The 25,421-nt window shown below is 43.7% G+C and overlaps 1 protein-coding gene across 2 annotated transcripts in view; it reads left to right on the top strand.

Annotated features, from left to right (window-relative positions):
* The window catches only part of UFL1 (UFM1 specific ligase 1), a 911,566-nt gene that overhangs the window by 580,310 nt on the left and 305,835 nt on the right, over positions 1-25,421 (top strand). For both annotated transcript variants that reach the window (XM_044065765.1, XM_044065759.1), the window contains exon 12: positions 11,948-12,070. In XM_044065765.1, the coding sequence (XP_043921700.1) occupies positions 11,948-12,070 (123 nt within the window). The remainder of the gene's footprint in view (positions 1-11,947; positions 12,071-25,421) is intronic.

The raw sequence follows: 25,421 nt of genomic DNA, 5'->3' as shown, positions 1-25,421 counted from the left end.
ACCTATAATTAGCAGAAGCCAGCCTTCCCCTGCTAAAAGAAAGAGAGACCTGTCACCAGCAGCTTTAACTGACCAAGAGTCCAATGACTCTGAGGTTTCTGAATATGAAGACATGCCTTTATCTGCCTATGAGGATTCAGATGCAGAGGAATCCATCCCTTCTGCTTCCCCTCCAGAGGATTTTTCTTTTGGTGAAACTCTACATACCTTGAGATGCATTTCCACTGGGAATGCCAGGATTATCCTCAGTCCAAAAAGAGACTCGGGGAATTTTTAGATTTACCACAGCACAGACCCTTAGCTATCCCTACTGTTCTGGATGCTGTGGATGATGTCTTTATGGAATCCAGTTTAACTCCTGATACTTTACCCCCTGCTCCAAGGAAACCAGGCAGGTACTATAGAGTCCCTGACTCTCACAAATTTCTTTTCAAAAATCCTACTGCTGATCCAGAGGTCATCTCCCAAGGACCTAAGGAATAAAAGCAACTACAGCTAAGAATCCCACCCCTTTCGATAGGGATTCCCGAGCTTTAGACAGATGTGGTAAAAAAGTATACACCTCTGCAACTCTCATCATTAGAGCATTGAATTGTCAGTTCCACATGCTGAAATACCAGCAACATACTGTGGAACTTATTAAGCAAAAATTATGTACCTTTCCTGACTGTGGAGAAAATAAAGAATTACAGGAGCTTATGCATTCTGCAAGCCAAGTCAGCAAGCATACCCTGCAATGTGGGTTTGACGCCCTAGAAGCATCTTGCAGGGCAGCAGTCAAAGGTTCTGTACTTAGAAGGCATGCTTGGCTTAAGGAGCAGACCTTGCCAGATCATGTCAAATCAAAATTACTAGATGCTCCTTTGAACAGGGACAATCTGTTTGGCACCAAAGCAGAAGAGGTTTTAAAAGAGATGGAAGAAAAGGCTAAGTCTATGCAGACAGTCAAAGATTTTTTGCAAGTGCAGCCTCCATGATTCAGTAGGCATTGCCCCTCGAAACATTGGTCTTTTACAGCCCCCTCAAGGCCATCTCAAACTCGAACCAGGGGAAACAGACCCCCCCAGATTACAGTCTCAGGGTATGCAGAGATCTAAGGAATGGAGTACCTCCACCCTCGTACGGAAAGAATTCACAATGACTTCTCAGCTTCACTCCTCACCTCTGCCCAATTGCTCATGCCCCTAGGAGGAAAACTTGCCCACCATACAGAAAAACTGGACCTCCATCACCAATGATCCATAGATGTTCATCGTGTTTCACTGTTGTAGTCATGACTGTAGGGTTCTCCCCTGCCGGCAGGCAGCCCTCGGTCGGCCAGAATCCCAAAGTCTGGGTCCGGCGTCGGCTGTTCAACCATGCTCCCTGACGTTAGAGCGCCAGGAGTATAAAGCTGACAGCCAACGCCATCTTCTCCATTCTTTCTTGCCATGCGGTGATAGCAGTTCGCAAGTGCTGGTCGGCTGACTCCTGACGAATTTTTCTATATACTTCGGTCCGAAGACTTTCTTCTCCACTCAAAGCTAAGTACCCCGTTGGGGAAACTTTTTCTTGCTCCACTCCGATGTCAGAAAAAGTTAATAATTGTATTTCATGTGGGAAGCAAATACCTCATAAGGATTTTCATTCTTACTGTATTCCTTGCTTAGGCCCTAACCACGACGTAGCTAGTTGTTGGTTTTGTACTAGATTCAATCAACGTACAATTAAGCGAAGGTACGATTTTGCTTTTCATTACTTCGGTAGGCGCTTTAACTACAAAATGTCGTCGGATACGGTCCCGGCTACCGGAGTTCACAAACGTCGCAAGGATAAAGACAGGCCTCTGAGGTCCAAATCTGATGATAGCGCACAAGCGGAGCCAGCTTCAGGTTCGGCCGTCGTCAGCGAGGCGCTTTTTCAGCCCCTGTCGTCGGCCATTTCAGAACCGACGGCCGAAACGGACTCTCATGAGGAGCCAGCAGGCCTTTAAATATTTCTGTTGCAAGACCTTCGGACAATGCTCCTTCGGATGGGTCCTGAGCCGCTGTGCAGGTACCGGCTTCCGAAGGGGTTTTCAGGCCTACTCAGCTACTAGTAAAGGCAAAGCCAAAGACAAAGGCAAAGACTCCTTCTAAATCAAAGACTTCAACACAGGCCTCTTCTGAACCGGCTCCCAAGTCACAGAAACAGTTACTGAAGATGGCGGAGGATTTACTTACTATGATTAGGGGTTCACATCCCCCTCCAGACAAAAGGCCAAGGCAGGATGTTTATTATGATTCCTCTGATCAGGCTTCTGTTTCCTCAGTTTCTTCTTCTGATCAGGAATATTCTTTCCTCCTTATGAGGATTCTGATGCTGAAGAATCCATTCCTTCAGCTTCTCCCCAGAGGATTTCTCTTTGGGGAAACTTTGCATGAAATGAGGGAACATTTCCACTGGGAAGGACAGGAGTATTCGAATCCAAGAAAAGACTGAGGGATTTTCTTCTCTTCCCAACATAGACCCCTGGCTATTCCTCCTGTTTTGGATATTGTGGATGATGCCTTTTCGGAGGCTAACTTAACCCCTGACTCTTTTCCTCCTGCTCCTGTTAAGCCTGATAGATATTACAGGGTTCCTGATTCCCATCAGTTTTTATACAAGAACCCTGCTGCTGACCCTGAAACCATTTCTCAGGGTTCTAAGGGAGTTAAGGCCGCTTCTGCCAAAAATCCCATTCCTACTGAAAAGGATTCTCGATCCTTAGAAAGATGGGGCAAAAAGGTGTACACTTCTGCTACTTTGTCCATTAGGGCTTTAAACTGTCAGTTTCATATGCTTAAATACCAGCAATTTCTCTTGTCTGTCTTAAAACAAAAGCTTACTTCCATTTCTGCCTGTGCAGATGATAAGGAATTGCATGCCACTGAACAGGTTGGGAAGCATGGTTTACACTGTGGATTTGATGCCTTGGAGGCTTCTTGTAGGGCTGCGGCCTCTGGCACAGTCATTAGAAGGCATGCATGGCTAAAGGAACAAAATTCACCTGAACAAGTAAAGGCTAAATTATTGGATGCTGCTGTTCAGCATAATGTTTTGTTTGGATCAAAAGCTGAAGAGGTGATTAAAAAGATGGAGGATAAGGCGAAATCCATGCAAACAGTTAAAGATTTCTTACAAGTATAGCCACCTAGATTTAGCAGGAATTGGCCTTCAAAAAATTGGTCTTTTCCCACTTCAGACAGGCCTCAGAGGGGTAGATATAGACGCTCCAGAGGGAGGCCTCAAACACAAGCTGCTTATAGACCAAGACAGTGGACTGCTTCCACCCCTAGGGGAGGAGAGGACAGGTCACAATCTCAAAGGAAACAAACTCAATGACTCCCTCTGTTGGGCTACAGGAACTTCTTGCCTGGAAGCCCCTCTCGGAGGAAAACTCTCTCTTTTTTATCAAAATTGGGCTCAAATAACCCAAGACAAATGGGTTTTGGATGTGGTTTTAAGAGGTTACAAATTCCATTTTCATACCTTGCCAAGGCCAAGCGGATGGCCAGACCTTCCAAAACATCAATGGACGGAGGCCTTAAACCAGGTGGAAGCTCTTTTGGCTATGAATGCCATAGAACTGGTTCCTCTTTCAGAGATGGGGAAAAGGTTTTTACTCAAGGCTCTTTCTAGTCCCAAGGAAGCAAAACTCATGGAGACCCATTCTGGATCTGTTGGTCTTGAGATTCCAAAATTCAAGATGCTTACTCTACAGCAGCTACTTCCATTGCTGTCCAAAGATGCTTGGATGGTAACTTTGGATTTAAAGGAGGCATATTTACACATTCCCATCAGGCAGGATCGCAGAAAATACCTCCGGTTCAAGGCCGGATCGAGGCACTTTCAATTCTCTGCGCTGCCCTTTGGATTGTCTACTGCGCCCAGGGTCTTCACCAAATGCCTGGCTCCAGTAGTAGCTTAATGCAGACTCAAGGGAATTCAAATTTACCCTTATCTGGACGATTGTCTAATTCAGGCAGACAGCAAGGATGTCTTACTCCAGCATCTAGAATTTGTACAGAACCTCCTCAAGTTCCTGGGATTCTCTGTAAACATAAAAAAGTCAAATTTGACACCCATCACAACAGATAACTTTTCTGGGTGCACTTCTAAACACCACAACCCAGATGGCATTTCTGACATCCGAAAAACAATTACAGCTGGCTTCAATGTTCAAAACCTTGGCAACTCTAACTCAGCTATCTGCAAGGAAATTCCTGCAGACTTTGGGTTACATGGCCTCCTGCATCCTTCTCGTACCATATGCAAGACTACACATGAGGAAAATACAGTGGTACCTAAAAAGTGTATGGTCTCAGCATTGCCACAGTTTAGACATACTGATCTCCGTCCTTCCCTGTCTTCAAAAGGAATTTCTTTGGTGGTCCAGGGCATGTGCTGTAAACAAAGGGAAACCCTTTCGTCTGCCTCCTGCCACTCAGATTCTAACCACGGACGCCTCGGATTATGCTTGGGGAGCCCATTTTCAGGGCAATTGTCTGCAGGGCCTTTGGACAAAGGATCAGAAGAACCTGCATATCAACTTAAAGGAAATGTTAGCCATTCAGAAAGCTCTATTGGTCTTCAGGAATCTTTTACAACCAGGACAACTACTAATTCGGACAGACAACACCACAGTTATGTGGTACATAAACAAGCAAGGGGGATCTCATTCCTACCCCCTTTGCAGACTAGCCATGGATCTATGGAACACAGCTCTAGCTTGCAATCTGGATCTTCAAGCTCAGTTTCTACCAGGGAAACAAAACTTCCTGGCAGACAGTCTGAGCAGAAACCTTTTGGATCCACACGAGTGGATGCTAGACACCAAAATATTCAGGATGATAACAGCAGTCTGGGGATGTCCTCACATAGACCTCTTTGCATCCCATCTCAATCATCAACTACAGAATTTTTGCACCAGGACTTTCCACAGAGAAGCTTGGAAAGTGGATGCCCTGTCATTCAGTTGGAGGAACCTCTCAGGATATGCCTTTCCGCCTCTTCCTCTTCTTCCACAGGTTTTATTGAAGATAAAACAGGACAAGCCCAAGATGATAATCTTGCTGGCTCCAAATTGGCCTCGGCAGTTTTGGTATCCAACTCTAAAAAACCTATGCCTGGAGCCCCCTTGGGTTTTACCTCCGTCTCCGAACCTTCTGTCCCAGCATCAGGGTCAGGTTCTACACTCTCATGTCAGAACTCTCAACTTGGCAGCCTGGTTAATCCAGGGCCTTTGATTTCTTCTTTACTGCCCAAGCAGGTTATGGATGTCATTTTAGAAGCCAGACGTCCTAGCACTAGAAAATCTTATGCAGGAAAATAGAAAAGATTTTGTTCCTGGATGCAGGCTCAGGATTCTGATCCTCTTCTTCCTAACATTACTTTAATTTTACTTTACTTGACAGATCTCTTACATAAGGGTCTCTCTTTCTCTTCCATTAAGATACATGCCTCTGCTATTTCTGCTCATTATAATACAGACCCTCCCATCTTTTCCCACCAGCTCATGAGACAGTTTCTCAGAGGAGCTAAGAACTTAAGACCTCCTAGATCTCCTCCCATTCCTGCTTGGGATCTCAACTATGTTTTGGAAAAACTAACCTTGCCTCCTTTTGAGCCTGCTGCCTCTTCTGACATCAAGTTTTTATCTTGGAAGACAGCTATCCTGTTAGCCCTAACCTCTGCCAGGAGAGTTTCAGAGTTACAAGCTCTTATGGCTGTGGAACCTTATATTATTTTTCATCAAGACAGGGTATCTTTGAGGACTAATCCTACCTTCATGCCTAAGGTGGTTTCCAAAGTGGCTTTAAATCAAACTATCCATTTGCCAACCTTTTTCCCCACTCCTCAAAATAAAGGGGAAAGGATCTTACATTCCTTGGATGTACACAGACAACTACGTTTTTACCTGAACAGAACCAAGGACATCAGAAAATCAGAACAATTGTTTGTTTCTTATGCTTCAAGTTCCCAAGGTAAAGCCATTTCAAAACAGACCATTTCTAAATGGATTGCTCATGGAATCAGATTTTGTTATTCTCACCATGAAAAGCAAATCCCAGGGAGTATACGGACTCATTCGACCAGAGCTGCTGCCACTTCTGCGGCCTTCCTCAGGGGAGTTCCTACCAAGGACATTTTGGAAGCTGCAACTTGGAGTTCAGTGCATACTTTTTCTAAGCACTACAATCTACCTCTCTACTCTAAGTCTAGGGCAGGCTTTGCCTTTGCAGTCTTGCAGGGCCTTTTAGCCGCCCCTTCCTCTTTATGACCACCTCCCTTTCTTTCAGCTTTGGGATTCTACCCATGACTGCAACAGTGAAACACGATGAACATAGTACAGTTGTGTACACCTACCATAAATGTAGATGTTCGAGTGTCTTCACTCTTGCAGTCTGGGTTTCCCTCCTGTCCCCTCTTATTTTTACTTTTGTGTATTTCCTTTTTTCACCATTCTTCTGAGGTGTATTTGCAAAGGTTATGGGACCTTTTTCATTTTGGGACTCCTGACATCTGGGGCAAGAAAAACTGGAGAAGATGGCTTCGGCTGTCAGCTTTATACTCCTGGCGCTCTGACATCAGGGAGCATGGTTGAACAGCCGACGCCGGACCCAGACTTTGGGATTCTGGCCAACCGAGGGCTGCCTGCCGGCAGGGGAGAACCCTACAGTCATGACTGCAACAGTGAAGACACTCGAACATCTACATTTATGGTACGTGTACACAACTGTACTGTCCTTAACATAGTATCCCAGGGGTACAAATTCTATTTCCACACGCTGCCAACCCAAAAAAAGGTTCCCAGACCTTCCTCCAAACTAGTGGGCAGAGGCACAAAACCAAGTTCAGTCCCTGCTCTCCATAAGGGCAGTTCAGCCTGTTCCTGCAGAAAAGGTAAGCCAAGATTTTTGTTCCAGACTTTTCCTGGTACCCAGAAAAGAGGGCACCTGGCGCCCAATCTTAGATCTATCCATTCTAAACACCTTCCTGGTGGTACCAAAATTCAAAATGTTCACCCTAGAGTAGCTTCTCCCTATGCTGACCAAAGATGCCTTGTTAGCCACCCTAGACCTCAAGGAAGCCTATCTGCACATCCCTATCAGGGACTCATGCAGGAAATATCTACTTTTCAGTGCAGGATCTATGCATTATCAGTTCTCTGCACTTACCTTTGGCTTATCCACTGATCCCAGAGTCTTCACAAAATGCCTGGCTCCAGCCATTGCCTATTGCAGACAGCGAAAAATTAAAATTTACCCTTACTTGGACGATTGTCTGATTCAGGCAGACTGTCAGGAAAAGCTGTTGCAGCACCTGACATTTGTAAAGGACCTACTAATCTCCCTGGGGTACACTGTCAGCAAAAAGAAATCAAAACTAATCCCCAGTCAAAAAATTGTATTCCTGGGAGCAAGCTTGGACACAGTAGATGGCATTCCTTGCACCAGAAAAACAAGCCTATCTGACAGGCTACATGTTCATCGTGTTTCACTGTTGCAGTCCTAACCAATGGGTTATCCAGCTCCCGGTAGCCCTCAATCGGCCAGAATACCAAAGGTAAGTAAAAATGACATTGGCTGTCATTGGTTGTAAAGGATGTCAGGGTGTCCAATACAAAAGGAGGCAGCCGATGTCACTTCCTCAGTCCTCCTTGCCACGGTGCCCGAAGCAGAAGCATTTCTTGCATGAGCGGCAGTTTACCGTTTGTGTTTCCGACTATGAAGTTGAAGTCAATTACAGCTAAGTACCCCATTGGGGATCCTCTTTTCTTGGCTATATCTTCAGCAAGGAGGGTTATGGAGCTGCAGGCTTTGGTGGCGGTGAAGCCTTTACTTATTTTCCATGCAGATAGGGTCACTCTGAGAACCAACCCCTCCTTTATGCCTAAGGTGGTTTCTAGCCTGACTCTTAATCAGGCTAGAATGCTTTCTTACCTTCTTTCCTAATCCTCGAAATAGAGGTGAGAGGATCCTACATTCTCTTGTTGTGCATAGACAGCTCAGGTTTTACCTGGACAGGACTAAAGACCTTTGGAAATCAGCTCAGCTTTGCCCCTGGAGCCCAATGCAAGGCTATTTCTAAGTAAACCATTTCTAAATGGATTGCTCATTGTAATACTTTTTGTTATTCCTTTCATGCAAGGTTCCTCCTCAAGGGGTTAGGACCCACTCAACTAGAGCAGCTTCCACTTCTGCAGCCTTTTTAAGGGGTGTCCCTACTAAAGACATTTTGGAAGCTGCCACATGGTCTTCTGTTCACACTTTCACAAAGCATTATAATTTGCCTTTGTTTTCTAGAGCCAGGGCAGGGTTTGCTACTGCTGTTCTGCAGGGCATTATCTCCAATCCTTGATTCTCTTGGTTCCTCTTCCCCTTTCTCTGGGCTTTGGTAATCAACCCATTGGTTAGGACTGCAACAGTGAAACACAATGAACATAGTACAGTTGTGTACACTTACCATAAATGTAGATGTTCGAGTGTATTCACTGTTGCAGTCCTGCTTTCCCTCCCTCCTTCCCTCTTTTTCTCTTTTCCTAAGGTACAGGTTAGTTTTAGTTTAAGCCTTGTTTTCTGTGGGCTTCTGACTGTTATGGCAAGAAAGACTGAGGAAGTGACATTGGCTGCCTTGTATCGGACGCCCTGACGTCCTTTACAACCGACGACAGCCGACGTCATTTTTACTTACCTTTGGTATTCTTGCCGATCGAGGGCTACCGGGAGCTGGATAACCCATTGGTTAGGACTGCAACAGTGAATACACTCGAACATCTACATTTATGGTAAGTGTACACAACCGTACTTTCACTCAAATGGCCACCAGAACCCAGTTATCCACAAGGAATATCCTGCAGGCACTAGGGTTCATGGCCTCCTGCATTTTACTAATTCCATATGCCAGACTGCATATGAGGAAACTTCAGTGGTACTTAAAAAGTCTTTGGTGGTCTAGCCATGAACCTGTGGAACACAGCCTTGGATATGCAGATTCATCTGCAAGCTCAGTTTCTGCCAGGCAAACAAAACTCTGGCGGACGACTTAAGCAGAAATCTCCTAGGCCCACACAAGTGGCAATTAGACCTCAACACCTTCAGCCTTCTAACCCAGAAATGGGTAACCCGAAGGTGGACCTATTTGCCTCCCCCTACAATCACCAGCTCAGCAAATTCTGCGCCGGGGTACCTCACAGCAAGGCCTGGAAAGCAGATGCCCTATCCTTCCAGTAGGTAAACCTCTCAATCTATGCATTTCCCCCTCTGCCTCTTCTTACAAGAGTACTACTCATGATAAGGCAGGAAAAACCAAGGGCAACCCTGATTGCCCCAGACTGGCCATGCAAACACTGGTACCCACTACTTTGCAGTCTGTCATCAGTGCCACCATGGCACCTACCCCAGATCCCAACCCTCCTCACTCAGCAGGAGGGACAGATCTTGCATCCGCCACTGCAAACCCTGAACCTTGCAGCCTGGCTTATTCCTTGAATTCTCCTCAAGTGGCCAGCCTAAGCAAGCAGGTGCTGGACATCATTCGTGAAGCCAGAAGACCCAGTACAAGGAAATCCTATGTTGTTAAGTGGAAAAGGTATTGTTCCTGGATTCACTGTAAAGGAGTGGACACAGCACAGCCCTCCTTGCCTCTCATCCTGGATTACCTAGCAGACCTACTCCACAGAGACCTGTCTTTCTTTTCCTTTAAGATCCATGCCTCTGCCATCTCTGCTCATTACAGCACTGAACCACCTCTCTTCTCTCACCCTTTCATCAAACAGTTCTTGAGAGGGGCTGACAACCTAAGGCCACCAAGAAGAGCCCCCACCCCTGCTTGGGACCTTAACTTTGTGCTGGAAAAGCTCATGCTACCCCCCCCCCCCTTTGAGCCCACAGCATCAGCAGAGTTAAAATTCATCTCTTGGAAAACAGCCTTGCTTCTGGCCATCACTTTAGCTAGAAGAGTGTCAGAGCTACAAGTATTTATGGCCGTGGAACCCTTCATTATTTTTCATGCTGACAGGGACTCCCTCAGGACTAACTCTACTTTTATGCCTAAAGTGGTGTCCAGTGTGGCTCTCAACCAATCCATCTATTTGCCCACCTTTTTCCCTAATCCTCAAACTAAGGGGAAAAGGATCCTACACTCTTTAGACGTGCACAGACAGCTCAGATTCTACCTTGATAGGACTAAGCCCATCAGGAATTCTGACCAGTTACTAGTCAGCTTTGCACCAGGGGTAGAGGGCTAGACCATATCGAAACAGACCATCTCCAAATGGATAGCACACTGTATCCATTTCTGTTACAAACACCATGGGAAACCACCCCCTCGGGGTCAGAACGCATTCCACTAGGGCAACTTCAAACTCTACAGTTTTTCTCAGAGGAGTCCCTACCACGGACATTCTGGAAGCTGCCACTTGGAGTTCTGTTCACAGCTTCACCAAGCATTACCACCTGCCAATTTTTTTCAAATCCAGGGCAGGCTTTGCAACCACAGTCCTGCAGGACATACTAGCCAGCCCCAACTCTTCTTGACTACCTCCACCCATTCTTCAGCTTTGGGAATCAACCCAAGTGTGATGACTGCAACAGTGAAACACGAAGAACATAGTACAGTTGTGTACACTTAGCATAAATGTAGATGTTTGAGTGTATTCACTGTTGCAGTCCTGGTTTCCCACCCTCCAACCCCCTTGTCGCTCTCTCTCTCTCCCCTTCTGTATTTATCTTACTCACCCCTTACAGGGCTGTTGGTATTTACTTTTTATTGATGGTGTTTTTTCCACCATAACTTAGCTCCCTATTTGGGAGCTCCTGACATTTGGGGCAAGAAAAACTGATGTAATGGTGTCGGCTGCCTGTTTTTATACCCCTGACGACCTGACGTCAGTCCTGAAGCGACAGCAACCGACGCAGAAATACTATGTCTCTGGTATTCGGGCCGACTGAGGGCTACCTGCTGGCAGATAACCGAAGTGTGATGACTGCAACAGTGAATACACCCGAACATCTACATTTATGGTAAGTGTACACAGCTGTACTTTTTGTTTATTGGATGTGTTCTGAGATGAGAGGGTTGCCTTGAAGTTCAAAAATATTTACACATCTCATATATTGAACCATTGTGAAGTCACAGTAAGAACTGTAAAAAAATGTACTCATAGTTGTAAGGCAAGATGGGCTTGTTATAACATCTCTGTGGCTAAGGAGAATGTTAACACAAAAGCCATAATTATGGAGCCCTAGACAGAACTGCTTACTTGAGCTGGGAAAGTGGTAAAAACTGATAGTTTCCATAAAACACACAAGTTTTTTTGCAGTTACGATAAGACGGTGCAATTTTAGTTCAGTAAAGTATCTGTACTGCATGAGAAACCAAAATGCAGACTGACAGATGATTACTTAAGAAAGAAGAGAAGTAAGATACTGATGTGTTCATGTTATTCATGTGTATGCGGGGTTATTTTTTATATATAGCGTGATCATGAACCTGATCATGAGAGGACATGATACGTACATGCAGCATGAATGACCGTTGGAGACATCACCTGATTACTTTTCATGTATCTTCTGTTTCCAAAGCAAATGTAGTGATTAAGGGAAATTAATCTGAAGAACCATTTAAGAAGAAACATTTTTTTTGTGTTATTTTCCCATCTGGGCCTTAAACCTTCTCATATGTGTTAAGTACACAACATTAATTGACTCAGTTTGTCATCAAGCCTGTTAGAGTAGGATATTTCTTGCAGTTAAATTTGTGTTTAGGTGTTAGCCATAGTTTACAGTCAGAGTCTTCTACCAGATATTAGTACTAGACCCTCCATTTTACCTTTGCATTCTTAATACCTGTGGATGTTAATCCTCATGCATGTAGAGACAATTAAGTGTAAACACACAATATTGAAACTTAATTTTTTTCTCTTATGTCCATTATGTCTCAGAGGGCGGTGGATCTCTCCGGTCAGGAGGAGGTAGCAATGCCAGGGAAATCAGGACAAGAAAAACAAAGAAAAAAGGAAGAAAAGAAGACGACAGTGATGAAGAAGCTTCAGCAGCTGCTCAAAGTAAGTTGCATTACTGCCATGCAGTAACTTCTTTAAGATTAGAGTTTACATGCTCCATTTCATTTCACTTTTAAAAGATGGCTTGGTAAGATATTGCACGTGTACAAGATATTTTAAATGTTGAAAGGGTATGTATGCTAGGTGTTTGGTTATGTTATCCATATGAATTTTTATTATATATTTGTCTGTCATTCTAGTTCAGAGGGTTAAGGCTATGACCTACTAATAAGTACTTGTGGCCAGTGGGCTAAGCTGGGTAACAAGCATTTCTATCAGTTTAGATCTGAACATTTCTAATAGTAAAGGAGGAGCTTGGTATCTTCATTTTTTCCCATGGCATTTTGACTGGCTTTCTTATAGGCTAATAGGTGTGTACTAGACTAATGGCCCTGGAGCCTTTACAAGCCTAGCCCATAGGATTACCCTTGCATCGTGCCACCCGACCTCAGTTCCTAGTGCCTCTGTTGAGTAAAGCCAGTGGAGTGATCCCCGTGGTGAATTTTCTATTTACCATCCATTCATCAAGATTTCTGCTGAAGAGGGACAGTGAGGTGCTCTGCTTGACATGTATGGGAAGTCTATTCCATAACATGGGCAGTCTCTGGGTTATGAACCTGTCCCTCCAGCATGTTCTTTTGTGTGTGGTAATGAGGTTGAGGTCTCTGGAGTGTGTGGTGCAGAGGGATTGGGATTTCTTTAGATGTAGCATTTCTAACAGAGCTGGGTCAGACATGGTTTTGCAAGTCAAGCAGAGATCGCCTCTAAGTAGGCGATATGAGACAGAGAATAGTTGGAGTTTTTTGAGTCTGTCTATATAGGACAAATGTTTAAGGCCTAGGATCCTCTTTGCAAAGTACTTTTGCAGCCTCTCCAGTTGTTGCAGGTGTCTAGTGAGGTACATGCCAAATGGGGGGGCATTGTACTCAATGATTGGCCTAATGAGGGAAGAGTAGAGGGAGGCAATGACCTCTTTCTTCCTGAATGCAAAACCCTTAGTAATGAGATGTGCCATATAGGAGGACTTTCTGACCACAGTGGCAATGTGGTGGACAAAAGTGAGGTTGGTGTCAACCTGTGTTCCCAGTTCTCTTATTTATTTATTAGCATTTGTTGACTGGGAAAGTCCACTGGGTCAGAGACCCATTTTTAGTGATAGCCCGGGGAGAAAAGCTCCACAAAGTATTAGAGAGACCATGTTTAACATAAGCTTAAAAGTATTACAGATATAACAGGCAGTAAAACATATTACAATTTACAATTCATGGGATTTACATTAATATGCACTAGGAATCATTACTTAGGATAGGGTGTTACATCAGTAGAAACTCATGGACTATAATACAGTACTTTCTTTGCTGACAGTATAGTGTACAGTACTATTGTGAAGACTGGGTGTTACATACATTAGCCAGCCTAGAATTTGTGAATTTATAACACCTTCTGTGTTGAGTGGACTACCGTCGATGTGGTAATTCATGAGAACCGGGTTTTTCCCAAAGGGGATGACGACACATTTTTTGGCATTGAGCATAAGGCCATGATTCTGACACCAGTTGTTGGTCTCAATGAGGGCTTTCTGTAGGATGTCAGCATCACTTGGGAAGTTAATAATAGCTCCCAACTTGCAATCGTCTGCAAACTTTGTCAGCCAGATTCCCTTCGTGTTGGCCTGGACTTCAGAGAAGTAGATACCAAACAGGAGAGGACCCAGATTAGTATGTATAATTGTGATCGTCTGTTTCATTAATAACAGCTCAGCTTTGATGTGTTCTGTGTTGCACTGATGTTGTGATGCTAGTGAGTGATAGGCCTGTATTTCAGATACTTCAAAGCTTCCCAACATACAGTCATCAGGAGAAGCTTTTTTTGAAGCAATCTTTGAGCTGGTCACAATCATGGATGCACTCTGAGTCATAATTATAGCACTGAAGGGGGTACTTTGTCTAACAGAAATCAATAAACAATGCCCAGGCACATGGAGTAGTTGAATTACACATCTGAGTTCTTGTTCTTTTATATTGTTTTGAGTTTAAATTACACTTCATACATTTTCATGCTGCTAAAGATTGTAGATGAGGACTTCAAGTTATTAGATAGTAAATAATTATATTTGTTTTAGGACTCTGTATATAATATTAACATTCAACCAAAGGGGTTGGATAATCACTTTTTCTGAAATTTTGCTGTTTCGGGGACTGTTTTTGTGCAGGTTTACAGCAACATAACCACTTAAAGCAAGAAAAAACAAGTCCTGTTGCAGAAAAATATCTCTTAGTGAGACAAATTGACTTTGAAGATAACGTGGGCTCACGTGTTCCATCTGCACTTTCTGAAGAGATTTTTAGGCAGACTACAGTATTTTGAGTAAGAGAAATTACTTTTGAGGTTCTTTAGAAAATGCTTCTACTCCCATCATGAAATCTGTTTATTATACATTTGCTAAAATACTGCATGAAATGAAACCTTAACTGAGCTAATCCTACTTCCATTTCAGGCAAAAATAAAATAGGTTTCCCATGTCAACGTTTCCCTTGCTACTGTAAATATAGACCGAGTCTGTAATAGAATTTTTGATAGCCATATTGACAGTAATAATAATAATAATACCTTTTTGTTAACCATGTAAGCCCACTGGGCACACAGTCCCTTTTCAGGGGTGAACAGGGAGCAGTGTCTGGTTAAGCGACTTGCTCAAGGTTACATAGTATGCAAATGAGGGTTGATAGTTTAACAACTCAGCTAATTTCATAGTTATTTCTTTTGTTTATATCATAGCTGAACATTTTGACTAAGGATTCATGGATGTAACTAATGGGAGAAAAGAGTTTTGTAAGTTCGTATGGTCTGTACATAATATTTACTCCTACACTGTTGGAGTCATCCCCTTCTCCCTCAAGAGAAACATAAAGGCCCTTAGGGAAGTCACATTTTCACAACCAGCTGCCATTCTACAGTGCTTTAAAAGTATTGGCAGTTATTATACTGGGTCTAAGAAGAGTGAGCAGTGATTTAAACCCCACACTCACAGTTTGGATAAGATTGCATTTAAAGTAGCAACGGATGGAGAGAATTTGATGTTGAATATTAATTATTAACCCTGTCTGAGAGTTGTGTATTATTTTTAATAAAAAGATTCACTAACCTAGTAGCATGGCTGTTAGAGCATTAAATTTACTTATGTGCATGATCAGTTACACAGACCGATGTAATCGCTGAGTTAGATATTCTGTATACCTCTACAAGAAAAAAATCAGAATACGTATAAGACTACATGTAATACTGTCCTTTTCCCTATGAAATCTAATGCAACTTCATTGTAGATGTCCTTCCGAATCACTGTTGCAGTATTCATAAACTAAGGGATCTCCTGCCAGGGATACCCCAACATCCGGCCAGTATTCCAAAGCCTTTAGTACTTATACGTGCTATACATCACACATACTCTTCCCCGCGCAAGGTGTAGGGCATAAAAGTGATGTACGGATGCACACACTTGGAACTTGTTATAGGTTCATAGGCGATTACTAGGCTAACAGCTTGAGTCCTTAGAAGCCTAGCCAATATAACCTGATTTTACCCAGTATATGGCCCTTAGTTAGGGGCAAAAGGATGGCATAGATTTGTGCCAGTGCATTGAGTATCTTACAGATTGCTCCTGTCCATAAGGGACATAGCCACTACCCCAAGTGTGAATTTGTGATTCCCCATCCATTGATCCAGATTGTGAAGGGCTCTGCCTAATGTGAATAGGAAACCTGTTCCAAAGAAACATACCTGTGTCTCCAGCATGTTTTGTTTGAGTTGCTAAGTATAAGTCACTAGATTAAGTGACCCTTATGCTGTGTGACATGCAGAAGCTCCATCAGGGCTGGATTTATGAGTGCCTTGTAGGTCAGGCATAGGTCATCCCTTAGTAGTTGGTAGGAGACAGGGTAAAGGAATAGGACTTTGTGTGTACATGTTTTTTACACCCTGTATTTTCTTTGTGAGGAACCTCTGAGGTCACTCCAGCTGTTGTAAGTGCGTAGTCAAGTTGATGCCAAATGGTGCATTTTACTCGATTATTGGTCCAATGAGGGCTGAGTACAGCAGGACTACAATTTCCTTGGAGCTGGATGCCTTAAACTTCACTTATAAGTTGGGTCACATCGAAGGACTTCCTCACCACTGTGGACATATGGCAGTCAAAATTCAGGCTACTGTCTTTCTGTGTACCTAGATCTATCATCTCTGACTCTACTTTCAGGGGTGTGCTGTTGATTTTGCAATTTGCAGGGGTATTTGACTTCCCAAAGGGTATGATAATGCATATTTTTGCATTTAGTTTTAGAGCGTGGTTCTGGCACCAATCATTTGTCTGTCCTAGACCCCCCTGAAGGATGTCTACATCACTGGAGGATTCAGTGATTGCCCCCAACTTGCAGTCTTTGGCAAACATTGTCATCCAGAGGCCTTCTGCATTAGCTTTGACTTTTCAGAAAAATATATTCCAAACAGCAGTGGTCCCAGCACTGAGTCCTCTGGCACACCACTGGTAACTGGCCTCTTGCTGGGTCTGGATTCACCCACTTTATCCACGTGTCCTGTCTGTGAGCCAGCTGGTTATCCATTTGGTGGCATAGGGATTTATGCCCAGTTTTGTGAGTTTATTTATAATACCTGAGTGGAGAATTGTGTCAAATGCCTTGGCCAGGTTGAGGTAGGTAATATGTACTGTTTTACCCTCATCCATTGCCTTAGTTACTTTCTCAGAGAAATCCATCAGATTCAGTAGGCATGATCTTGCCATTGACAAAGCTGAATTGGATTGGGTCCAGTATTTGGAGGCTTCAATGTCATTATTTATCAGGTCCATAATTATTCTTTCCATGGCCTTACATATAAGACTAGTCACACTTATGTCCCCCTTTATGCAGAGGGATGACTGTTGTTGTTCTCCACTTTATCGGGACAATGTCAGTCCGGAAGCTGTGGTTAAATAGAGATCCTAATGGGCCCGATGAGTCCTGATTTAAACTTTTTAAGAGGCAGCCTGGTATATCGTCAGGTCCTATTGAAGCTGTGTTTTAAACTTTAAAGAGTGCAGTAGCAACTTGTTATTTGGTGATAATTGGCAGTGAAGTGGTGGAGGGTATTTCTTGGGGGAGACGTGGGGATGAGGGAGAGGTGAAATTTGAGCTTAATTTGTTGGCCAGCAGATTTGCTGTATCTTTCAGCTGTGTATAGGTGATGCCGTGTACAACTAATTCACACATTGCTGGGTTTTGCCCTTAAGATTGCGGACATAACTGAAAAATGCCTTATGGTTATCCTTAGCTTTGGAGCCTACTTTTACCTCAAAGTCTACTTTCAGAGTCTTGACTAGTTCCCTGATTCACTTGTTAAGACTAATGAGGGACTCTTTTGCTGTGTTGTGCACATTTCCTCTTACTTCTCTACAGATTTTTTTCATTTGTTGTACAACCTATAAATACCAGGGTGGCTTGTTTTTGTAGTTTGACCTGGGTTTATTTAGGTCTGGTATTTCTGTTTCTCTACAGTTGTTTATACAGGCTTTTGAGTATGCCTCCTTCTAGGTTTCTGTGTTTATGGGATTTGGAGGAGCTTGGAAGGCAGCTGGGGTTGTCCCTTAATAGGGGGTAATTTACCTTCTAGAAGTTCATAAAGCTTTTGGGGTTAGGTGGGGGGATTAGATTTACCTTTATTTCAAGGGAGGCCTATTTGTGATTTGATCTAGCAGTGAGGACATCACACTGGAGGGTGCAGCACTCTCCCATACTTGTGTTTCCCAGATTTGGATAAGTTCCCATAGAGTAAGTACAAACTAGCCTCTCCAGGGCATTTGAATTTACAAAGTCAAGAAGTCTTTGGGTCTGTATGTTAGTGGTCGTGTATGTCACCCAGTTAATGGAGGGGCAGTTAAAATCACCTCTGTATATGGTATTGGGCTGGATGGTGAGTGATTCTGGTAACTTCAGGTATGATGTATGGGTTTCCTGTTCATGGTGGGAAACCTGTCACTAGTAAGAATATGGTGATGCATTTTACTCCATGGTTAGTTGGACATGGAGTAGCTCAAACAAGTCATATTGTTTGACCAGCCTTCTTTATGTAGATAGATACACTGGGTCTATAACTTTAGTGATCGAAGTCTTAAACCATCAAAACCAAAAAAAAAATACTAAATTAAAAAAAAAACTAAATAGTGTGTAGGCAGGGGGCCAAGCCCTCTTGCACCCCCCCATATCCCCCCTACTTAAATATACCAACTCCGAGAATGCACTACATTGAAGTAAACGGAAATCTCCCCCTACGGAGATTTTCCATTTAAACATTCAATGTAGTGCGCTTTCGGTATTCTCAATGTCGACAGTATTGTATTTGATACTGTCAATCTTCGAGATTTTAATATAGACCCAGATACACCTCTGCCTTTTTCTCTTTCATGTTCAGTGGGTGGTTGGAATGCATGAAAGGCATTATAGCCATGCACTGCCAGAGTGCTTTCTGTGGCTTTGAACCATGTTACAGTAACTGCATAGATGTCAGCATTCTCCAGGGTGAGGAGAGCTTCCAGGGAGTACAGTTTCTTATTGAGGCTCCTAGCATACAGAAGTAACACCTTTAGCTTGTCCTGAGTAGCTTTTGTTATGTTGGAAGGTGTGCCTGTTTGGCAGTGCCTGAAAAAAGGCACTGTAGGGGTGGATAATGGTTTGGCCAATATCCAGAAGCCTAGAAGTGACAGCTGAAGACCATCCCTGACAGAGCAGCGTGGACTTTCAACCATGTCCTCCAGGCTGACCAGTATTGGGCCCTTTTTGAATGACACGAGTAGCTAACCCAATTGTTAAAGTTGATCATTTTCTGCTATTATTGTGGCATCATCCTTGGAGATGGTGGAATGCTGCTCAGTGCTAGGCTCATATCTGCCTGTGACACATATTATGAGAGATCAGTCATGTTTGTCTTCATATCGTCCAAGGAGGTACTTCTCATGTTATTCATGCCCACATCGACTAAGACTGAATCAAACTGGTATTTGGGAGTAAGTGACCTGAGTGGTTGCATGATCTGGTGAATCCTGGCTCCTGACAGGCAACTAACTTTAACCTTCCCCTTATCCAGTCTGATAAGATGCAGCTCATCGTGTCTCACAATGGAGTGTCCTATGACCAGAATACTGGGTTGTGGTGTGTTTCGCCTTATGGGTTTGATAGTTGATACACAGTGAGATACGTCTTTATGTTGTGATGGGAATTTTCTTGTTTGTGTGCATGCAGAGTTTCTAAGGACTGAACCTGAGAGACCTTTGAGGTTTGAGTAAGTTACATATGAGCACCTCCACATATGTAGGTCTGTATGTGTGGTCCTTTGTGGGTGCAGTGAGTAGTGTGTGTGTGTGTGTGTGTGTGTGTGTGTGTGTGTGTGTGTGTGTGTGTGTGTGTGTGTGTGTGTGTGTGTGTATGTATGTATGTATGTATGTATGCGTGTTTCATTGGCAACCTGATTTTTGCTTTTTGTGTCTATATGTGAGAATCTGTAGCCTCCAGTGTCAATGTGTAGCTACATCTCTCACATACTGTATTTGTCTGTTCAAGAACTAAGTGGCTGTCAGTGTACATAAGGCAATTCTTAGATCTTTTCAGGATGTCTATGTCTACCAAGCGGAATGCAGAGATAGCAGGAAAGTGCCCATTCATGGTTGCAGGTCCTAATGTGTACTTGAAAGGATAAGAGTGGAGAGTGTTTGTAACCAGATGAGGGAAGGATTCTTGCATGGTGTACTTTGCAGCTGACCTAACCAGTGATGCTGCCTAGTGCCGAACCAGATGCTGTCTGAGCAGCAATAGTCCTGGGTGCAGTAAGGTGAATAGCACAGTAAACGTTTACACTGTAATCAAAATAAGCAGTGTTTCCAGATGTTTGCATCTGTACAGGGCACTGGTAGAGTGAGTAGATCTGTGCAAATGTGCTGAATTTATACCAGTACTGGAAATACAGAAAACCAACTGCTGAGCCCTCTGACCAATAAAAAAACTACACTTAGAGCAATTTTGTGTACTTCCCAACTCAGATAGACCAGGTAAAACAGCTAGTGTCAGTAGATGACTAATCCCAGTCCTCCCAATGTAAAAGTACAGTAAAAGAGTGTCCGGAGTAAAATGTTACCACAAACAAACTTAGGGATACAGCAGTGTACTTTAACCAGCTATAACAGCATGATTATTCAATGAAATTACTTCACTTTGTAGAAATTAGTACCAAGCAGTGTTTCAGATAAGTGCCCCGTTGGGGCATCTGCTTATCTTTCTTTTTTTTATTTAGTGCTGTTGGGTTCATGTCATCCAGAAAGGGAAAATGTCAGTGGTGGGAGGCAGATTTCTCATAAAGACTGTCATGACCAGTGTCTTTTCTGTGTGGCTGCTTCCCACAACTATACACAGTGTTCCATCTGTCAGGCTTTTGCCCCTAAGACCCTTCATAGTTGTCTGTCCTCTTTATTGATTTACCTTGAAAACCAGAGTCTTAAGCTATTGGCTCAGGGTGCTATGGCAGAGTCTTCCTGTCCTGAGGGTCAGCATTCGGCCAAAGGCCAAAAAAATTAGGGCTGATATGGCTTCTGTCCAGTCTCCCCAGATGTCTCTCTGTCAAGGCTAGTGAAATCCCGGAGGATTGTCCAGTGGTTGCTTCGCACTCCTTTGCCGTGACCCTGTCAGAGACTGGCATAAATCCAACTTCTTGCATGTCCTCGGAGGCTTTTCACATATCTGCTCCAGATGTTGAGGGAGACCCTTAGCTGATTATATCTGAGGGATTGAGGGGGATTCCACTGATCTTAGATAGGGAGGTGATCCCTACTATGCTTATTGAGTGTCACCAACGGTCTGACCATCCGAGGATGTTTTGTGTATATGTCATGCAGAGAAAGAAACAGAAAAACAAGCATATTTCCCCTGTAGTTAAGGGTCCCCAATGTGAATGGCAGGATTTTACTCGGTGGGTTTATTTAATGCTTTAATGGCTTTAAAGCCTCCTCAAGGTAGTGTCTGTGCTTGCCCTTCCCTGGTCTTCCACTCCTCTTAAAAGACCCAGGGAACTAGACTTCTCAGATGAGGATCTGGATTCTGGGGAAGAGTCCCTGGCTTACTTTTCTCAAATCCCTTCCCTCTTGGACTTCGACTCAGAGAAACGGGATTCTGTTAGTCCATATTCCTCATTGGAGGAACTCTCCTTTGAAGATATTGTTGCCTGCATGATGGAATTTTTTAAGTGGGATTGCTCTCAAGTCACTGATTTTTCAGTAAAGGTATTATGAGCTTCTTCAGGTAGAGTCTCCTAAGTCTTTTGCTCTTCCTTCGTTTCTGGCTGCCCTCCTGGATACCTTTTCAGCATTTTCTGTGGCCCTTGATTCTCAGCACCTCTTCTCTCAAGAAGACTGAGAGATTTTACAAGGTGCCTGACAAATGTAAATTTCTTTATAAATGTCCTTCTGCTGATCCTTCTATAGTGTTTGTTTCTTCTGATAAGCCCTCTAAGTTGTTGCCCTTTACCAAGTTACTTCCATCAGATAAAGATAGTAGGGCTATGGAGAGTCTGGGCAAAAAGGTTTATACTGCAGCCACTTTACCCTTTTGGGCCATCAACTACCAGACTCGTATGTCCAGGTATATTTTGGCCCTCCTTTCTTAGGTTTCTAAAGTGATCTCTGACCTTCCTGACTCTAGGGAAGGCTTCTGCCCTTTCCCTTTTGGGCTCTGTCTCTCAAGTTGCTTGCCGCTCTATCAAATGCAGTTAGGATGCAACTGATGCCTCCTTCAGGGCTGCTGCCTTTGGCTCTGTTATGAAGCAGTACTCTTGGCTTTGTCTTCAGGCTTTGCCTGGTAACATTTAGGCCAAACTGCTGGATGCTCCTTTAGAAAATAAAAATCCTCTTGGTGCTGCTACTGCTGAACTTTTCAAGTCTGTCCAGGATAAGGGTAAAGTCTTGCAGGAGTTGAAACATATTTTTGTTTCTCCTATTCCTAAGTTTCAGAGGAATTACCCCTCTAAGTCAGCTTTTGTTTGCAGGCAGCCTCTCCCTCCACCCAAGAGAAAACATAGTTGTAGATGTGTGCCTCCTGCTAAGTCTGCTAAATCCCATACTTCTCAGAAACCTGCTTTTCGGGATAAGCTGGGTTCCATTTGACAATTTGCTTCCCCTTTCCCTTATCCCCCCCCCCATCTTTTTCTGTCTCTTCCAAATTAAAGATCAAAACAGACTTTTGGGTTCTGTTCATTATCTGCCAGAGATATTTCATAGTTTGGAAATGCCTCCTCCCTTTTTGGGTATCCCTCAACCTCCCCAGGAACAGCTTCCACGTTTCCCAGAGGTGCTCCATTCTGTTTTGGAATAGGGCACCATTCAAGCTGCGTCTCCTTCCCAGGTAGGGAGGGTTTTTTATTCTAAAATGTTTTTGGTTCCCAGAAAGGAGGGCAATTGGCAACCAATTCTGGACCTTTCCCAGATCAACACCTATCTGAAGATTCCTTCCTTTCAAAAGTTGTCTGTTTTTCACCTTCCTCAACCCCAGGCCTTCCTGTTGTCTCTGGATCTGAAGGATGCCTACCTTCATCTCCCCATCCATCCCATTTTTAGGAAACTTTTATGTTTCTGTGTTTCTTCCCTGCATTTTCTGCTCTCTACTTTGCTCTTTGCCTGTCTCCTGCCCCAAGGGTACTCACCAAATGCCTTGCTACTGTCATTGCCTTTTGTAGGATGAGAAGGGTTCAGGTCTTTCCTTATCTGAATGATCTGCTCATTCAAACATCCTCCCACAGTGCTCTGCTTTAGGATCTCAAGTTTACTATTTCCTTGTTGCAGAGACTGGAGTTCAACATAAACTTCCAGAAGTCAGCTCTCCCCTTATCAGGATCATATTTTCCTTAGTTGCTGGCTTCAGACCATCCCCATTTGGTATTTCTGCCTGTCCCCAATGCTCTGTTTCATACTGCCTTTTTCCAGTCTCTTCTTCCTCTGGCATCAGTCACAGCCAGGCACTTTCTCAGGATCCTTGGGTTCACAGCATCCACCTCCCATGCTCACTCTGACCAGTCTCCATATGAGAAAGCTACAGTGATACCTCAAGACAGTCAGTGAGGCTCCAACATTGCCACTCTGTGGACTTCCCAATACCCTTCCTTCCCTGTCTGAAACTTAAGCTTCAGTGGTAGATCCATCAACTTTCTCTCAACCAGTGGTTCTTTCCAAGCTCCAACCCTGACTCAAGAGCTCTTTATATATGCCTCAGGGGATGGGGTGGGGGGGGGGGGGCTCCTTTGCCTATCTCAAAGTTCAGGGTCTCTGGCCTCAGCATCAGAAGTCAGACCACATCAGTATAAAGGAGATGAGGGCTCTGCTTAAAGCTAGCTGTTCATTCTTTACATTCCCACCTTCACCCCGGGCCTCTAAAAATTTTCACAGACAACACCACTATGATGTGGTATTTCAACAAGCAAGGGAGTACAAGGTCCTGTCTTCTTTGCAGACTAACACTTCAGTTCTGGGATCTAGTTGTGCAGTATCAAGTAACTCTTCAGGCAGTTTACATTCCCTCAGAGCACAATCTAGTGGCAGACTCTTTGAGCAGATCCAGCATACAATCTCACAAATAGATGCTTCACAGAGATGTGTTCCTGGATATTGTCCATCAGTGGGGTATTCCTTAGGTAGATCCTTTTGACTTCCTTCTGAACAGACAGCTTCCTCTATTCTCTTCCAGAGTCCCAAGTCATCTGGTTTGGAAAGTGGACGCCCTGTGTTTTTCTTGGAAGGGGATGTTTCTATACACCATTCCTCCCCTTCCTCTGCTACCATGAGTCTTGCACAAAGTCAGCAAGACTCTCCCAAATCTTGCTAGTGACTCCCTTTTGGCCAGCACTGCATTCATTTTCCCTTCTTTCTCATTTGGTCAGGGGTAATCACCACAACTTAACCTCACCGGGAGGATATTCTCACACAAGACAAGGGGTCTGTTATTCATCCTCACTTGTCCACTCTTCAACTGACGCTGTGGGTGTTAAGGTTTTGATCCCTTTTAGGCACCTCTGAGGACTGCTTTGGGTCCTGCAGGAGGCCAGGAAACTCACTACCAGGAAATCATATATGTCCAAATGGAAGTAATGTTCTGTCTAGTACCTCTTTTGCCATCAGGTTCACCTATCTGTAGAGGTTCCTCTGTTTCTCTCTTATTTGTGTGATCTGCTGCATGCTGAGCTAGCTTGTTCATCAGTGAAAGCTCACTTGTCAGCAATTTCTACATAGCTGTTCTTGCCTCTTCCTCTGACTTTAAGATTTGAGATCAAGGAATTTCTTAAAGGTGCCCTTCATATCAGGTCTCCCAGGAAGCCAATTCTACTTTCCTGGGACCTCAATTTTGTACTTGAAAAATTGACTCCAGTTCTTTTGAACCTGCTGCTTCAGCTTCCTTACAACATTGCACTTGGAAGACTGTTTTGGCCCTCACTTCAGGCTCTCATGGGTGTTCCTCATTTCTCAGTTTTTCACAGGGACAAGGTGTCTTTTCGTACCAGTCCTTCTATTATGCCCAAGGTGGTCATTGATTTGTCCTTTAATCAGTCTTTTATTTTCCTTCTCCACTGTCTGCCAGTGAGTAGGTTCTTCACACCTTGGATTTGCATAGAAGCTCAGATATTATTTGGATAAAATTAAAGATGTTATGTTGTCCCATCTCGCCTTCGTTCTTGCTGGTTGGGTTCGGCTCTGACTTTGCCGATTTGCTAAAGCTCAAGAGCTTATACTGGCTTGAGGCTAACCCCTATCCCAACATGCCTAGCGGTGGCTACCCAGATTTCATTTGCCGCTTGCAGCGTCAAGATTGTGACTGCTGGCTCAGGCTAAGTACTTAGAGTTTTTCACTTATATTGTTATCATTTCCAAGATTTTATTGTTGAATTAACCTTGTTAGAGTGTATATTATCCTCTTTTAGTCTAGAGACCCTTTTTCTACTTGTTGTTGGGTGTTTTTGACCATCTTTCTCTCCCTCAGGCCTTGCTTTCCCCTTTGAGCCCATTTAAGTTAGATGATAATTCTTCTTCCTTTTTTTCCCCCTCACCCTTTCTGGGATAGCCATTTAAGTTAGAGGCTCTCCTATTGGGGGAGTCGCCTTTTAAATTAGAGGCTCTCCCACTTTCTTCTTCTTTTCCCTTTAAAAAAAAAATGCAATATCCTTTCTTGTTGTTTGGGCTAGCCATTACAGTCTTGTTAGTAGTTTTTAGTTGTTCTGTGCTGTTAGCTGTTACAACCTTGTTTCTCACTGTGGTAATTTTTTTCTCTGATTATCCGCAGTGTCC

This window comes from Protopterus annectens, chromosome 1.part0 (genome assembly GCF_019279795.1).
Source record: "Protopterus annectens isolate FY-2018-M chromosome 1.part0, PAN1.0, whole genome shotgun sequence".
Classification (NCBI taxonomy): Eukaryota; Metazoa; Chordata; order Ceratodontiformes; family Protopteridae; genus Protopterus; species Protopterus annectens.
The sequence above is the reverse complement of the archived record's forward strand: the minus strand, read 5'-3'. Positions and strand labels throughout refer to the sequence as shown.